The following is an 18,033-nucleotide window of genomic DNA, read 5'->3' on the forward strand; positions in this document are numbered from 1 at the left end:
AATAGGGTTGCTACTGCAGTCCTATGACGTAGTGCTGATGAAATATGCCAGCCACAATGCAAGCTTCCCTGCCAAAGTGCTTTAGATGTGATCTATCTTTGGGAGCACGTTTTGGTTCCTACGGTCCATTTGATCGTTCGTGTCTGCTGATGCTGTCAACAAAGGAGGCTGCCTTTTGGAACGCATTCACACCCTTCTAGGGAACTAGCTTGGACTGAAACACATTCACTCCTTGTAGGCCACCAAAATCCCATTTAAATGGCAATAGTTTCAGTCACTGCCAACTTGGTCTGATGTGAACTGATTACCTAGGGCTGAAACATTCTTCATCCCAATGGTACGCTAGCAGTCATTTGAGCCTTTTCACAAAGGCTGCAGCCAGCTCCCTAACCCCTTCTCCCCAGGGGAAACTGTTTCCATACACTGACAATTAAATCAGCCTCTGCTCCCATTTTCTCTCTTTGAGGGATATAGCTAGTACGATTCATCATCTGTGGCTCCTTCATTCTTCTTTGGGCTTCAAGTCTCCCTGCCCTCTAAGCATGTGCTCCTTGTGTTTGCATGGGTTTATCTTAGCCCAAAGCCATGTATTCAAAGGCCTTGGGTATACCAAGGCAGGCCAGTCACTGGGTTTTTTAGACCTTGATAGATCAGGTGAATGAAGTCATCTCTGGAAGACTCTGCGCTGCGTCAGCTTTGCTTTTGAAGATTTTCCTGCCTCCAAGCCTGTACGTGTTGGTTTTTGACTGACTCTGCATGCTGCCTCTTGCTGTCAAGAGATCTCTCCCTCCCTGTTTCTGTATCAGGTGCTTTGTTGTTATAAGGGTGTGAGATTTTGCTCTGGGCTTCATTTAGTGTTCTCAAGATGTGGCCTCTAACCTAAGCAGGTTGAGCAGTCTTTGCTGGCTCCACCTCAAAGCCTAAAATAGCGGAGCCTGAGGCTATTGCTTTTATCCTGTTGCTGCCAATCCCTTTGTCTATTTTATATGCAATGCCAACATTGTGGGGTTACTCTAAAATTAAAAATCCACTTCACCAAGGCCTTAGGCCCCTACCCACCATTGAGCGTGCAGTCAAATCCCAGCAGCATTGGAGTAATCATTTCAACAGTAATTCAGTCAGACACCTATAGAAACTTCTTCCCACCCCGTTGTCGTCATGGGAAGCAAGCACTCAGATCTCTGCAGAAAAACCCATCAAATAGATGTCCCTTGCAGAGTGCCCAGAAGGTCACGAAATGGGGATGGGGTGGGTTCCAGTTGAACAACAGATTCGTGAGCCGAGGGAGGCAGAGCCGTCACTCTTCCAGGAGAGAACTGCATTTCCTGGAGGGGGTTACAAGACTCTCTCGTGTAAAAGCAAATCGCTGTTAATAATCAAAACCGGCTAATGGGCAGTGAGATCCCAGCAAGGTCCCTCTTTCCCCTGTTAGTGGGATCAGCATTGTTCTTCCCAGCATTTTCTTACTTGCAACTTGAACCAGGGAATCTTCCACTGCCTGGCCTTGCTTATTATGGCCGTTCCTCTTTAAATAGGGTCTTTTTTCTAACAAGCCATTGGATTTTCTCACTGTTCTTCTAAATAAGAACCACAGAGGCTGATGGCTTCTAATTTTTATTCATTTGTTAAATCTTTTAATGCTTTTGTGTTCTCCAGTAAATAAACTGCTGCAAATTGATTGCTTCTGAAGCACTTGGGGTTTCACAAGGAAATTTCTCACCTTCCTCTGGTAATACAAATCTTGCTTTCCCTTGGCCCCCTGGTTTAGACCAGCACTGAAAGAAAATTAGACTTGCTGTGTACCAGGCCTCTTCTACAATAGCTAAAACACCGATAACTTTGCCCTTCTATAGCATATCTTCCATCGCAGCAGTCTACTAGTACAAGCAGTTTAGTTTTGCCTCAAAATCCCTCACTTGCCATATCTAGGAGGCATCCTTACATTATGCAGTGGCAGCCTTTCTCGCAAATTAATGCAGACTGACTCATTAAGAGACACTACAATGGGGGAGGAGGGGAAGGGGTTGTTTGCAGTAGGACAATCTTATGCACAGGGACCCTAGATACTCTAATGTGGGCAAATGATCCATGTTGCAAGTGGCTTCTTCCCTTCTTTAAAACTGGTTTTCAATCACTGTATTCAGTCTGTGCTTTCCGTGTGGCTTTTATATTTAGCCGCTTTCTAATTTTAAAATCTTTTCTCTTGCATTCCTCCTCTTGGCCTGTTGTTTCCCATCTGGGCCTCAGCTGGGCGAGAGATGCCGTCTTCTCTTTGATTAGACATGGAGAGAGAAGATTTTGATGAAAAGGGCAACTCTTAAATCAACAGAAGGAAGGACTCTTAATGAAGAATCTCAATGCTGCTTCATTCATTTCTTAGAAGCCATGTTCAATCCACTTTATCAGTTTCTGCCCATTCTGCTGGCACATGCAAAAGACCGACCCACCCTGTTTTAGTGCTTGTTTGCCCTACGGAGCCCCCCTGTTGCAGCTGAAGGAACTTACCGTACCGCTACCCCTTGGTTTACCATGAAACATCAAGTGTAGAGGCTGTAAGACATGTATCTACCCACACTGAAACCACGCAAGTGCAATCCTTTCTGCGGGAGAGGTCCTTGGTGTGAAATCAATGGAGCGACAATGATTTATTCCAGCTGAGGATCTGGCCCCACATGAATAGTCTTTCTCCAGCCGCTCCCTCCTTGCCAGTGGTTACTACAAAAGCATAGTGTTCTCCCTTCTCTCTAGGATTGCATACAACTAACTTTTGGCATTCTGGAGTCCAGTAAAGTTTACAGACCATTTAGAACTCCTGTTTTCTCTCCTTTTATTGCAAGACTCAGGAGTGTATGTGGTATCACTGGGACAATGGAAACAATGTGAAACTTGTAAAATATACGATTCCTGACTTTATTACTCTTTTTTGTAATGGCTCATTATAAACTCATGTTCACTTTTTTCCATTTAAAAAACCAGCAATGAGCAGATTGCTGATCTGGGTAATTCTGAGTGCTGGTAACTTCCAATCAGCATCACTGAATGGGAACATTAAATTGACTCGACATGAAATGTTCACCAGGACGGGGAAGCCAGATAATTGAATGAGTCTGCATGATCGTTCCTTTGGGTAAAGACTTCATGGGCTATGGCTTGATATAGGAGAGTTTTCTATTTGATAAGCATGCAGAAAAGGAGTGTCTCTAGACACTTAGTCATTTCCAGGTAGCTGTGTGTGTTCTTCTTTTCAATGCTGTATGATCCATGAGGATTATTTTCTTGATGATTCAGCCCCTTATCTCGTGTCTTGTTTATGGAACCTTCAGTTTGCTTGTTCAGGTTCAAAGAGCGTCTCTCTGGGACTCTTCCAATGCGGGTTGTAATGCGAAAGACAGGATTGTTAATTCGTTTGAGAGGAAAGAAAATCGCTGGAGGAAAAGTTAAGATCCATCAGGCCACCAGCCTGAAACATTCAGTGAGCCGGCTGAAGACATGAGAGAGGAAAACATCCCGAAGGAATGAGAACTGTGTGCTACTGCAGACAGAACTGCATTCTGCACTAAGGTACACCACCAGGCTACATTCACCTGATGGGCTCTGCTGGCATTCAAAAGCAAACTCCACCCTCCATAATTCATGCCAGTTGATGTTATGAATCTTATATATGCAGTCCCAAGGTCTCTCTTGCTTTAGGGATACTAAACTGATCGCTTTAAAACAAGTTAAGTCTTCCAAAAAAGAACAAATCTCTCTGCTCCTCTTGTCAGATTTAAGTCTCTACTTAAGATGATTCTAAACTAGAGCGCACAATAGGGGCTGATCTTGCATTCCCTACTATTGGAATAGATGTCTTGCATCCCATCCTAATAGTATCAAGAGGCTGATACAGCCTCATCTCAGGTGCTAAGGCACAGCACAGTTGAGGGCCCTCTGCTGAGAACGCTCTAACATCACTACAGTAGAACCTGGTTTCCATCAGCCTTTACATCCCCTTCCAGTGCAGTTGCTGTGATTAGGTGTGTAGCAGGAAGTGGGTCCTACTGATTATCTTGTATCTTACTTATTTTATTTTGTACAGCAGCCATGTGTGGTCTCAGTACTGAAGAGAGACTGAAACATCAGGAGGAAGATTCTCTGCATTAGAATCCTAGTTGAGTCCAAAGATGAAGGCATGAGGCATTGAATCAGCCCAGTGGTCTGCAGAATTCATGGGGGGGAGAAGCAGTTTCCTAGAAATAGGATTTTCTCTCCCCTCCCTCCCTCTTTCTCTGTCTCAAAGTCCCCCAAGATGGAGAGTGTGTGTTTGTGTCTTGGACCTTTTCTATTGAACATTGCACTGACATTCCTCCATATATAATTTAAGCCATAGCTTGGCTCTGACAGCTTCTGAATACCAACTGTGGTCAGAGAAACTTGTTCCCCAGCAATTGGCAGAAAGGAGAGGAGGCTACTCAGAAGCACAAAGGATGTGGACCTGGAGTAGGCATTCTCCATTAAACGTCAATTTGTCCCAATTTCTAATTCTGTCCCGATGGCCTTATGGAGCTCATCATTGCTATTGTATTTGAATTTGGAGGAACAATCATCCAGCATCCACTCTGCTGAAGTTCAGATTCCTTTACTTTAGGTTGGCTGTGGCTTGTACACACATGGCAGGGGGCAGAGACAGAGCTGAGAGCCTTTCTTAGTGGTCAAAGCATCCGCATTGATGTAATGAGACTTCCTGGAGTAGCTGGTTCTAATTCCAGCAGATTCATCAAAGTCCCTCAAACTTTGAGAGGTAAATACAGTTTCTTCCTGGTTTCTCTTTGCAGGTCAGTTAATTGAGACTTTACAAAACCAAAAGTCCTATCAGCTCTGTGTGGATGTTAAAGTCCCCATAGGGCCTTAAGCCAGAGTAGGGGTTTGTCCTGCAGCCCTTGGCCAACATTTCTCGTCCTCTTGCTGTTGTGCCATGTGCCTGTGGTCCACCTGACTACGGTCTGCCCACCCCAGAGGTGGCCACATTTCAATGATCATCAGTGTTTGTTCTCACTTCCACTCTTACATACGTAGGAGAGAGAATTCCTTTCATTCTAAGCTCTTTACATACATAATTATAGTTTATAACTAATTTTGGAATGAAAACATTTATTTATCTGGATACAGAGTGCGTGCTGCTGAAATTCCCTTGAGATGACATTATAAAGGATGCTGCCAGTTGGTTTTCGTCAACATATCTTCTGGTACAAAACTGATCTTTTCTTACAAAAAATCCTCAGTAAAATTTTGTTTGATCATATAAGGCAAAAGAGGGCTTGTGTTTTATTGTTGTGCTAATGAATGTTTTTCTCTAAGAGAAACACAAGGTATGATCTGACAAAGTGAGAATCCAAGGGCTGTCACTCTGGGTGTACAGTGTAAGGAGGCAAGACACTGAGCAGGCTGGTGTGGCATTAAAAAAAACACCCCACACCTAAGTGGTAGTAATTGGCACCCTGAGAAATCCCAGCAGAGAAATTAAGGACTGAATGGGCCCTGGGAATGAACTATTTTCACCGTAGAAGTGGTTCCTCCAGAGTCCTCCCATGTTCAGCCACAGAAAAGGATGCCTGTTCCCAGAGTTATTAAAACACCACCTTCCTCTGTCATCCCATCCATTTCTGAAAGAAAAGCTCTCTAGGAACAGCACTGTTCAGAGCGGCCAAAGATCCCATGACTTTCATATCCCTGTGCAAAGGGCCAGAATCTTGAGACTTGTACAGGGGAGAGTTAGGTGCCCAATTATCCAGACTTGGTAAACCTTAAGAGAACCTCCCATAGACTATTCAGAAGGATAGAATTCTGATCCCCCTATTTACATAGGGAAAGCAGCCAATTCCACAGGGAAATATACATTTAAACTAAACCAAAATGGCTCCAGTACCTATAAAATCCACCTTCCACTGCATTTCAGACTCCATGATAGAAAACTGTTATGCCATGTAATCCCTGCAACCTCAGTCCCATTACTTCCTCACGTGAACTCATGACACATGCATTGTAATAGGTATCAGTAGTAGAGATGTCTATAGTTAAATTTGTGAACACATCCCATTGGAAGATTCCTGTTTTCAGTTGCTTATAACTCTGCCAACTTTTAACCATTCAGATAGGAATCTTCCATGCTGCCTGTTTGCCTCTGACTGAAATATTTTTGGGAAGCTTCTGTAAAAATGGTTCAACCCTTCCCTAGGTTACGGAAATTGACATGGTTTTGATTATGGTAAGTTCTTACACCCATTTTGCTGAGAAGCTCTAATGTCTCCATGCTTTGGAGCAGTGACTTGAAATTTTGGCAGGGGGGTGGCCCTAGTGGCAGGGATGTGCCTTTCGCCCTCCCTGTGAATATCTGCCCAAATTTGGCCAAGGTATGAGCTTCTGAACAATCACAGTTCGCACAGGCTCCGAGGTTTGCAATGTTATTTTTCAAAGATCCCGTCCACACTAAACATGTTCCATCCTCATGCAGCGCCCCAGGCTACACTGTCCCCAAAGGATGACTGAGCATGCTCCATCCTGCAGCTTCGGGGCAGAGCAAGACTCTTTCTGCATTGCTCCTGCATGCTGGTGGTGATCCTTGGGGCAGCGGTATCAAGGGCAGGCAGGGAGACTCTTTCATGTATGCTCAGTGCTCCCCCAGCTCAGCCCAGGTAGCGCAGCTACTTCTCACAAGTAATGCAATTTTGACCTCTACTGGAGCCAGTAGCCCAATGACAGGAGAAGCTCCAGCCCTGCCCAGAGGAAACCCCCTCTTATTGGCTGTCTTCCCCGCTTGCCTGCCTCTGGGGAAAGAGCAGCCAATCAGGGATGCTGCAGGAGGAAGGGAGGCGGAGCAGTGAAGCGCTCCTGGAGCTGCCCCCGCCACCTTGGAAAGGGGGCAAGAGGAACCCCATTGCCGCAGGTCCCCCCACCCCAGGTTGGGAGAGGGGGGTGAAGAACCCAGGGAGCTGTAGAAGGTGGGCTGAGGGAGCAAAAACGATGCCGTAGCTGGAAGTTGTATAATTAATTGGGCTGGGGAATACTTAATTAGTTAGAAGTGTGGGGCTTGGGGAGAAGCTGGAAGCTCCACACCATCAGACAACCAGCAAGAGCTGCAGCCAGGACCAGAATCACCTTACAGTGTTAAAGCCTTGGCCCGTCTAAGCCTTAGCACAGATCAGGGACGTGGGTGGGTCCCGATTACACTACCGCATGGAAATGTTGCTCCTGGGAACCCTGGTTTGCTTCTAGCAGTAGTGCCTTTGAGGTCTGAGGGCTTTTTCTCCCATTCAGGACGCAAATGGAGGATGCTGACCATTAATTGTTGTCAGCCAGACATGAAAAGAGATGGGGACGATGGGGAAGGGGTGATGGTTGTCCCTGCTGGAACTTGATTGGCCTTTTTTTTTTTTTGCAGGGAGCTGCTGGGACCTGAATTCTGCAATACAATATTATCTCAGCTTGCCTAGCATAGGAAGTCTGGAGGAAAAGTTCCTACCAGACAGAAGGAACTACGGAGGGTGGGGAATTCAAAGCAATCTAGGGCCAGCCCCTGGGTGGTGCAAAGCTGTAAGCCCTGGATGGCACACTCAGCCCTGAAATAAGTGTCTGGCTTTGCGCTCGTCCGGGTTTCTAAAGCAAAGGCTGAGACACAACCCCCCTCCTTCTCCAAACAATCCCTTCTGTAAATCTTTGTTCATGAAGTGTAACTGGGCTGGGCTATGTCTCAGCTCCCAGCCCTTTTCCTGTGGGTGGGGAGGAGGGAGAGAGTGCTTAGCTGACCTCGCTGTTCTTGCCCATACAGGTGTGCATAAATTGAAGGAATGCCAGACTGAGTGACAGGCACCTCCCCTTACCCTCTACCTGAGCTGGAATAAAACTGTCCCTTTCTGGAAAAGGGATCCCACTACAGCTATCCTCACCCTCTCTCCTCCTCCCCTTACACCCCTGGTGAGAGAGACAGGCAGAGGGAATCATTTCTAAGAGAAAGAGGAGGAAGAGAAGTCAATATTTGATCAGAGGGGACAGAGATCCCTGCAAAGGTATGTCAAGTTCATGAGCTGCCTGCCCACCCTGAGGATTTAAACTTGGCAACTGAATGGAAAAGAGAGAAAGGGGATCAAAAAATAAAATAAACAGGCTAAGTGTGGACGTCTGCTGGTGGCAGTGAAGCAGTGAAATTCCCCTTTTGCCTTCAAAAGAATTTCTTGGCTTGCTGTGTGGGTGACTGCTATTTGGATTGTTGCAGAGTATTTGGACTTTGAATCAGACACAGCACTAATGAGGTTTGTGGAATTAATTTATCTGTGTTCTTTAGTGTGGCGCTTGCTCTAATTTTTTTGCTATTGATTAACAAAGGGGAACAGTTAAATGAGGCACAGGGCTTCTCTCACAGGTAGGCACAGGACAGATTGAGGTGGAATGCTTATTGTATGTATCTCCTTTTTGTTTTGTTTTTTACACGTGTATTTTCATTCGTTTGTGCTGCTTGGAAATGGCACTGGTTGATCAGACAGGTTTGTTTTGCAGAGTTGTGCAGTTGTTTGGGGGCAAGGGGGTTACCCTATTAAAATATGTGAAGTGCTGTGTTTACCTCACACACACAGCAGCAATGATGTCTGAGTTGTGGGATTAACAAAGGTTGTCCCAGGTTTCTAAGGGTTGCTCTTTTTCATTCCGCCTCTTGCTAGCCAGGGAAAGATGAACTGTGCCAGCAGAGAGGGCATAGGGAACTTGCAACTAAGATGGCCCAAGGTGTTCAGAGCTACAGGTTGGGTTGAGCCCATTATAAACACAGGGGCCATTTTGCGAAATGTGGATCTGTGTCCAAAGTTTGGGGTTGAGCCAGTTAAAAATGGGCCACCTATGAAATCCGTGTTCAGATTCAGGGAGTTTGGGCTCTTCTGAATTGCAGATAGAGCTCTGCTTTTTCTTGCTGGCAAATCTGGCGTAGTGTGTGCACAAGGGAAGGAATAAAGGGATGGAGGGGCGGTGAGTGGGGGGGGGGAATAAGGGGTCAGCGTGCATGTGTTGGGGACAGGATAAGGGGAATAAAGTGTGTCGGGGGGAGATAAAAGGGGCAGTGGAGGGTTAGAGGACAGGAGGGGGCCATGTGCCGGGCAGTTGGAGGAGAAGGGGCTGTGCGGGGAGGGCAGCAGGGAAAAGTGAGGGGATTTGTGGACGTGGGGCTATATCAGAATTCTGAATCCTGGTAACAGCACAGACAAGATTTGTAGTGCACTGCTGCAGATGCTCACCTCAGCAAAACCGTCTCCAAACTGCTGGGCCCCTTTGTGGGGAGGCGACTGGGAGGAGAGGGGCACTAGAGTGAATGTGGTTTTCCAAGGGGCGTTCAGTACACCCAGCTGGACAGGGGCATTCCCCATGGGGTAACATTAGCATTGGAGGGAACAGGATACCACCGGGCATTGCTAATAAGTTATGGAGCATTTCACTGAGCAGCCACCAGTATGAATCCTGCCCAGCTCAGCAGGAGTTAAAGGTTGTTCCCACCTACTGGATATTTGGTGGCCCTTAATGGGTTTGCTTTAATGAGCCATGTCACAGACGCACCCCTATGTTTTGCACTAGGTCGGGGGGGCCAACCTGCAGCTCCTCAGAAGTTATTTTGCGGCTCTTGTCTAGGCACCGACTCTGGGGCTGGAGCTACGGGCGCCAACTTTCCAATGAGCCGGGGGGTGCTCACTGCTCAACCCCTGGCTCTGCCACAGGCCCTGCCCCCCCTCCCCTGAGCCTGCACTGTCCTTGGTCTGCCCCACTCCCCCCCCGCCGCGAGCCTCCTGCATGCCATGAAACAGTTGCTCGGGAGGTGCGGGGAAGGAGCGGGAGGCGCTGATCGGCGGGGTGGGGTGGGGTGGGGGAGCTGATGGGGGGGCTGCTGAGATATTACTGTGGCTCTTTGGCAATGTACGTTGGCAAATTCTGGCTCCTTCTCAGGCTCAGGTTGGCCACCCCTGCACTAGACTGTAAGCTGGAGGCAAGGACTGTCTTGTACAGCATGTTTGTACAGTGCCTAGCACGATGGGGCCTGGATCTTGGGAGTTCCTGCAGCAGGGGCTGAAATTACATTACTATAGATGGCAAAAGTTTGAGTCTCACACGCTGGAGGGATATTTTAGGGGGAACTCTCTCCTAACGTCTGAATTTTTGGAGTTAGCAACAGAGAGTTCTGGCTCCTCTGCCTTGCGGCGACTCTCTGCATGCAGCCATGCTGGGGGGCTGATGAGTCCACAATCACATTGCTCCATCTGCCTGTCGTACTCTCATTCAGGGAAGGGCTTAGCCTGAACTGAGGCAGCTGCGCTTCCAGCCAAAGAGCAGCTTGCCGCTGCTCCCCAGCCTGCAGAGGAGCAGACCCAAGCGTTGGGGGTGTCCCCAGTGCTAGCGTGGTTAGTCCGCCTTCATTCTTCGTGTGGATTGCGGCAGTGCCTGGGAGCCCCAGTCATGAGCTAGGACACATTGTGTCAAGCGCTGTACAAACACAGGACAAATTGCCAGTCGTTCCCAGTGTGCCAATGTGATGTGCTGCATCTCGTTGAGTGGTCAAACACGAACCCCTTTTAGGGGGTTATACCTGGAGCCATGTGCCATTGGAAAGGGCATTTGGCTTTGGTTTGAAGTGGTGTCTCTGATTGGCCCCTATTGCTTATGCACGTGTGTGTGAACACAAGAATAGTCTGACCCTGTATGGTCAATGGTGCATCTAGCCCAGTATCCTGTCTTCCAACAGTGGCCAGTGCCTGATACTTCAGAGGGAATGAACAAAACAGAGCAATTATTGAGTGATCCATCCCCTGGCATCCAGTCCCAGCTTCTGGCAGTCAGAGGTTTAGGGATACCTGCAGCATGGAGTTGTGTCCCTGACCCTCTTGGCTAACAGCCATTGATGGACCTGCCCTCCATGAACTGATCTACTTCTTTTTTGAACCCAGTTATAATTTTGCTATTCACAACATCCCCTGGCAACGAATCCCACAGGTTGACACTGCGTTGTGTGAAGAAATACTTCTTTTTGTTTGTTTTAAACCTGCTGCCTATTAATTTCATTGGATGACCGCTAGTTTTCGTGTTATGTGAAGGGGTGACTAACACTGTCCCCAGTTCATCCGCACCAGTCATAATTTTTTAGCCCTCTATCATATCCCACATTTCAGCCGTCTTTTTTCTAAACTGAACAGTCCCAGTCTTATTAATCTCTCCTCCTATGGAAGCTGCTCCACACCCCTCATCATTTTTGTTGCCCTTCTCTGTGCCTTTCCCAATTCTAATATATCTTTTTGGGGATGGGGCAACCAGAACTGTACATAGTATTCAAGGTATGGATGTACCATGGATTTATATAGTGCATTATGATATTCTCCTAATTATTGCTAACATTCTGTTCACTTTTTTGACTGCCGCTGAACACTGAGCAGGTTTCAAAGGACTATCCACAATGACTCCAAGATCTTTCTTGAGTAGTAACAGCTACTTTAGACCCCCTCATTTTGTATGTATAGTTGAGGTTATATTTTCCAATGTGCATTACTTTGCGCTTATCAACATTGAATTTCATCCGCCATTTTGTTGGCCAGTGACCCAGTTTTGTGAGATCCCTCTGTAACTCTTGGCAGTCAACTTTGGACTTAACTATCTTGTGTAATTTCGTATCGTATGCAGACTTTGCCACCTCACTGGTTATCCCCTTCCAGATCATTTATGAATATGTTGAACAGCACTGATCCCAGCACAGATCCTCTGTGGCCCCCACTGTTTACTTCTCTCCACAGTGAAAACTCACCATTTATTCCTACCCTCTGTTTCCTGTCTTTTAATCAGTTACTGATCCATGAGAGAACCTTCCCTCTTATTCCATGACGGCTTACTTTGCTTAAGAGGCTTTTTGAAAGCCCAAGTACACTTTATCAACTGGATTACCCTTGTCCACGTGCTTGCTGACATCCTCAGAATGCTAAGATTGGTGAGGTGTAATTTCCCTTTGCAAAAGCCTTGTTGACTCCTCCCCAACATATTAAATTCATCCATGTGTCTGACAATTCTGTTCTTCACTGTGATAGGTAGATTGGGAAGTAATGAATAGATTTCATTTGCATTATCAAAGAGCTCACACTTTGCAGACTTGTGCCTGGATAGAATCTAGGGGTGCCAATTTTGGTTGGATGTATTCCTGCAGATTTCAATAATCTTTAACTCCTGGAGACTCCAGGACCATCCTGGAGAGCTGGCAATGCTAGTAGACTCTCTGTCGGGCATGTTCACAGAGTACTCCCCAGTGATTTAAATCCAGGTGGGTGTGTAAGGGATTATAGACGTGCAAAGAGCCTGCTGCTCCCACTTGAGGCTTGGACAGGAAATTCAGTTCGGACCCTGCTGCCAAACCATTCTGCAGGAGTGAGGCCATTTCAAGAGGGAAACATTAAAGCTGCTGTGGATTGTTCTGGGATAGTCTGACTGAGGGGGTCAGTGACTCGCACTGCCCTTTCCCTTGTGAAGAGAGGCTTTCTTCACACGTGTGCCCCTCACATCCCCAGCTGCCCGGAGATGGACTGGGGGTTTCTAAGCACCTAGCTGCATTTATGGCTACAAGAGTAGTGCTGTCCAAACTCCTTGCCAGCTGCTGCCAGCCGCTGAGTCGCCAGTGTGACCTCTGGCCCCAGGGAGGGGCAGCTCTGTGAGGCTGGGTAGAATAGTGCACTAAGTCCTGGACCAGGAGTGGGTGGTTCTGATGCCAGGATCATAGTAATGATGACGATGGCCTGCTCCAGGGCCAGGAGAGGCTATGGGGCCGTTGCAAAAGAACCAAACTTCCTTAATTGGAAAGGGCCCCTCCCGGGGATTTACTGTGCATGTGAGTCGGGGGGAAACAACTTGATTTGCACATATGGATGTCGGGGGTCCCAGCAGGAGCGCTTTGAACATCCGCCATAAATGCTTCGAAGGGCAGCTGAGCACATCACTTTTAAAGGGTCAGATCATCTGTCCCTTCCTCAGCGAAAACTCTGAAATTGGGGGAGATTTGCCTTGGGGGCAGGGAGATTCACATGGATTTGGACACGCTGAGCAGGAGGCAGCATTGACGTTCACCATTCAGAGAGGGAAGGGTGGTCTGGTGCTGGAGGCACTGGACTTGGGCATGTGTGAGATCTGGGCTCAGTTCCTGGCTCCCTGTATGACCCAGGACAAGTCTGTGCATCTCTCCAGGCTTTGAATTCCCATCTATAAAATGGGGAGCGTGTTTCCTTCCTCTGTCTCGTCTGTTTGGACTGTCAGCCCTTTGGAGCAGGGTCTGTCTCTCACCGCGTGACTGTGCACAATGTGTCCTGTTAGCAGATCTTACCACCCTTGCTGCAACGATCACGTTAGTGCTTCCGTAGCAGTACAAAAGAACCATGTGCTTTGCACCCAACCTGTCCTCCTGCGAGCTGTTGCCTCCAGCTCCTGGCTGGAGACGGTGATCCGGGAGGGTGCGGGGTTAGGAAGAGGGATATTTCTTACCAGTGCCTGTCAGAAATAGGGGGCAGTATTCTGGCAGTGGCGGGGGCTGCGGTGCTGTAGGAGATGCTGCTGGGGGTGAGGAGTGGGCTGCTGTGTGATTCCCCCCACCTGGAGGGCTTCGGGAAGGGGAACGGGAGGAGAAGTTACTTGGGAGGAGAGGCTGATTCCTATTGTCCAGCAGCTCAACAGGGCCGTCATAGACAGAGACGGCCTGAGGGGAAACCTGAGCACACTGAGTCGTTTCATATCTCATCATGGGTGTGGAGCACAAAAGGCTGCTGTGTCCCGCTCTGCAGTTCTAGCCTTGCTGGGGGAGGTGCTCAGCTCACACCAGAACACGCTTCTAACAGCTGGACCCTCAAAATGCACGGACACGGAGACCCAGGCTGGGGGTGGCGGCTGTTCTCTCCTGGCTCCAAAGGTTCCCCCCAATGTGTGCGGGGAAGCAGAGGGCTGCCTCTCTGCAGACTGACTTCTTGATCTTTCCCACTTGGTTTTCCTCTTCCCTTTTGTCCATGTTCCCTTTGCTCCCATCAGGTTCCATCTCTGTCTAGAAACAGCTGTCACCTCCGCCAGTTAGTATGGCAGAGCGGCCCAAGCGGATGGAGTCCTCCTCTCAATGGCTGGCCCTTAGTGTGTCCCCTGAATGTTACAACCACACAGATGCCAGCTTCTCAGCTGCAGTATCTGTCCTGGGTGAGCATGCCAAGTGCCTCTGCCTGGCTGGGCCAAGCTCAGCTGGATGGGAATCTTGCCCTCCCTGGCTATATTGGCTGGCCCCAGCTGTTCAACTCCAGACGCTGTGCAGGCACCAAGGTATCTGGGCTTAAGACTCCGCCTCACCCCTGGGCTCTGCCCAAAGCTCCTGGCCAAGGAGAAGCTTGGAAAAGTGACAAATGGCAGCGGAATCCTGGCTCTCCAAACCCCTTCTCCAAAACGTCTCTCCTTACTCCGGTGCTTCCCGACGAACCAGACGTCTTTGCCCTGGCTCAGGCCATTCAGATAATCAGGAACCCGTTGCCAAACTTACCAGAGGAAAGGTCTTGCACTTCGAGTTTTATGTCCCAAAACTGATTGGATCAAAATCCTGGTCCCATAGAAATTGCTGGGAGCTTTTCCCACTGCCTTCAGAGGGGTCAGAATTTCATACGCGGACTCCTGATGACCCATTATCTTCTACTGTGCTCACTGCCTAAAGGTGAGGTCTGCTGACAGATGGACGGACAGATAGACATCTATAACCTTGCTCATCACCATGTGGCTTCTGCGCTCGGTTATATTGGTGGTCCCTTTCTAAAGCAGATCCAGCGGCAATGTTGTACTGAGCTATGTTCATGTGGGGTAGGGGGAAGGTAGAGGAGGAAAGCACCAGGGCTTCTGGGGTCATGACCCATGCCAGATAAACTGTAATTTGTGACTTTAGGAATTTACACTTCTATTCTGCACTTTGGTAGATGCTGCTTTTTGATTTAGAGGATTGCATTAGTGCAACTGCTACAGGCAGCAGAGATCCCTCTACCAGAGCTACTGCTAAGAGACAGGAAACCTTAGCAGGATGAAATGGTCCGTGTTCATCAAGGTTCCATACGAGGTCTAATGTTTTAATCTATTTATTAATTATTTGGAAAGGAGGGTGAGGTGGCACACTCTGCAGGTGTCACAAAGCTATCTTTGTTAGTCACAGCCGGAGAAAACTGGCAGGAACTTCAGAGGAGGGACCTCCCCCAGATAGGAGAATGGACAACATGCCAGCAAATGAAGTTCATTGTTAAATGCAAAGTAATGCACCTTGAAGGGTAACATTTAAACTACTCCAACACCTTACAGGGTTCTAAATTAATTGTGTCAGCCAAAGAAAGGGACCTGGGCGGAATAGGTCAGAAGGCATAGACAGCTCAATGAGGGTCTCCCTGAATGTGTAGCTGCACTCTAAAAGGCAACCAAAATGTTAGTGTGTAGAAGGATCTGAAATACTGTGTGCAGTACTCATCACCCCATCTCCAAAAGGATCCTCCAGAACTGGAGGCAGTTCAGAAAAGGGTGATAGGAATGATCCAGGGCTTGGAAAAACTCTCCTATGACTAGAAATGGGAAAAGCCTGGGGTTGTTACTTTGGAAAGAAGATGAATAAGAGGAGACATGATGACAGTGTATGAAATAATTAATGGTTTAGAGAAGGTAGGTCAGGAGTTTAGGTCTCCCTGTCTTATATCACAAGAACAAGTGGCATTCAATGACATTTAAAAGTGGCAAATTCAAAACCAATAAAAACAAATGCTTTTTCACACAACACACAAACCAAGTGTGGAATGCGTTGTGTCAGGATGTTCTTGAAGCCAAAAAATAGTGTGATTCAAAGAGGGGCTGGATGTTTATAGGGATAAGAATATCCAGAATTATAGCTAATGCTAATAAATCCTGCAAGGGATATTAAACCTCATGCGCCAGGGTTTAAACCAACAGCTATTGGGGATTAGCATGAAATCTACCATGGGGGACAGATTCTCCCACATCTGCCGAATGCAAGGTTTCTTGCACCTTACTCTGAAGCATTGAGTGTTGGCCACTGTCAGAGACTGCATACTGGACTAGATGGACTTCAGGTTTGATCCAGTCTAGCAATTCTTAGGGTACTTATCGAGATATGATGCCTTCCTAGGATATCGATTTTCAAGCAGCTCTGGCTCTTTCACATGTATTAATACGCCATTGGTCTGTGCCCCTATTAATGATGCACTTCACGTTTGTTGGGAGGAGGTGCTCCCCTTTCCAGCCAGGGCTGCACACATGGACCTCTCTTCCATTAAAACTGTCCTGGAATCCAGATGCAGCATCCTGTCAGGTTTATGCCTAACCCATCCTGCCAGCTGGTACAGCCATATTGGTTCAGTAAAGGTACAAGGAGCAGACTCTGGCCAAGACTTTAAGGTGGCTCAATTGAGGCACCCACATACTTTTCAAAGGTTTCAGAGTAACAGCCGTGTTAGTCTGTATTCGCAAAAAGAAAAGGAGGACTTGTGGCACCTTAGAGACTAACCAATTTATTAGAGCATAAGCTTTCGTGAGCTACAGCTCACTTCTTCAGATGCATATCGTGGAAACTGCAGCAGGCTTTATATATACACAGAGAATATGAAAGTCACTCTTTAAAAGGAGTTGCAGAGGGTGGTTGCTCCTTTCTCATACCCTTTGCCGATTTAACCTGTAACCTCTTCAGGGAAGGGACTATGTCTTATCGTGTGTATATGCACCACCTAGTACAAACAAGCCCTGATTGCAGTTGGGAATTTCTACTGCTACAGTAATACAACTTACATTTTGCATTCATATTCCCATTTTACAGATCAAGAAATTGAAGCGTAGAGATAATTAACACCCATCTCTTATCTAGTGCTTTTCATCAGTCGCTCTCAAAGCACTTCACAAAGGAGGTCAGTGTCATTATTCCCCTTTTACAAGTGGGGAAACTGAGGCACGGAGGCAGAGTGACTTGCTCAAGGTCACCCTACAGGCTAATAGCAAAGCTGTGAATAGAATCCACGTCTCCTGAGTCCTAGTCTAGTACTCTTTCTCCTCAGCCCTTCTTGAAATGACTTGCCCAAAGTTGCAATGTGAGTTAATGGCAGAGTCAGGATTTAGATCCCAGGTCTCTGGGCTCCCAGTCTGGTGCCCTGCCTGCTGCACCCTCTTGCGTTCCCTGTGCTAGAACTGGCCAGCGCTGCTACTTTCCTAAGCTGCACCTTTAGAAAAGAGAGAAACCAAGAGCATAACAGACCACGCATCTGCTAGTGAGTGCATGGAGAATACACTCTAACAAATCTTTTCGACTGAGAAATGTTCACTTCCTCGCAGGGGTTTGGAGCAGTTTTCACTGGCTAAGAGGAAATGTGAGACAAAAGGAGAATTCAAAACACTCTGTGGTTGTTAAGACACAGTAATCTCCTGCTTTTAACTCCTGCTCGTCGGGGTTCTGAAATGATCTGACCTGTTGTTGGGCAGCTGTGATCATTCTTGGCGAGCCTGGTGTGTGTTTGGGTTGTTTTGAGGGGGTGTTTTCCCCAAGGCATCTCCACGTTGATCTGACCATGTGGTGCTCAGGGCAGGACTGAGCACTGGACCTACTCAGCAACGTCTAGGGTGGCTAGGCGAGAAGTGCTAGCAGGAAAAGTGGGGGCTACAGCACTCCTTATTATGTGTATGACAGTAGTGCCTGGAGATCCCGCTCGGAGTCAGAGACCCATTGTGCTAGGTGTAATATAAAACCCTAGTAAGAGACCACAGCCCCTGCCCTGAAGAGCACACCGTCTAAGAGGGTGCTTACAGACGCGCACGTTCCCTGGTCTGTTGCATGGCAACATTGCTGGTAAAATGGGGCTGGATTTTATCGTCTTTTATCTAACCGCTCACCACGACTTGATGGCAGCCTGTGCGCCCAAGGCACTGAATAGCACATGGTGATTCAAACTCTCCCCTAATGGTTCTTTCCTGTCTTTCCTCTAAACAATCCAAGTACCCTCCCTC

The 18,033-nt window shown here is 47.6% G+C and overlaps 1 protein-coding gene across 4 annotated transcripts in view; it reads left to right on the plus strand.

Moving 5' to 3' along the window:
- Window positions 1–7,756: 7,756 nt before the first annotated feature.
- ITGB4 (integrin subunit beta 4) overlaps window positions 7,757–18,033 on the plus strand; it is a 57,490-nt gene continuing 47,213 nt past the window's right edge. For 3 of the 4 annotated variants that reach the window (XM_073312084.1, XM_073312086.1, XM_073312087.1), the window contains exon 1: window positions 7,757–8,282. In XM_073312084.1, the coding sequence (XP_073168185.1) occupies window positions 8,278–8,282 (5 nt within the window). In that variant the 5' untranslated portion in view covers window positions 7,757–8,277. The remainder of the gene's footprint in view (window positions 8,283–18,033) is intronic. The other variant, XM_073312085.1, reaches the window with a different exon arrangement.

This window comes from Lepidochelys kempii, chromosome 14 (assembly GCF_965140265.1).
Source record: "Lepidochelys kempii isolate rLepKem1 chromosome 14, rLepKem1.hap2, whole genome shotgun sequence".
NCBI classification, from domain to species: domain Eukaryota; kingdom Metazoa; phylum Chordata; order Testudines; family Cheloniidae; genus Lepidochelys; species Lepidochelys kempii.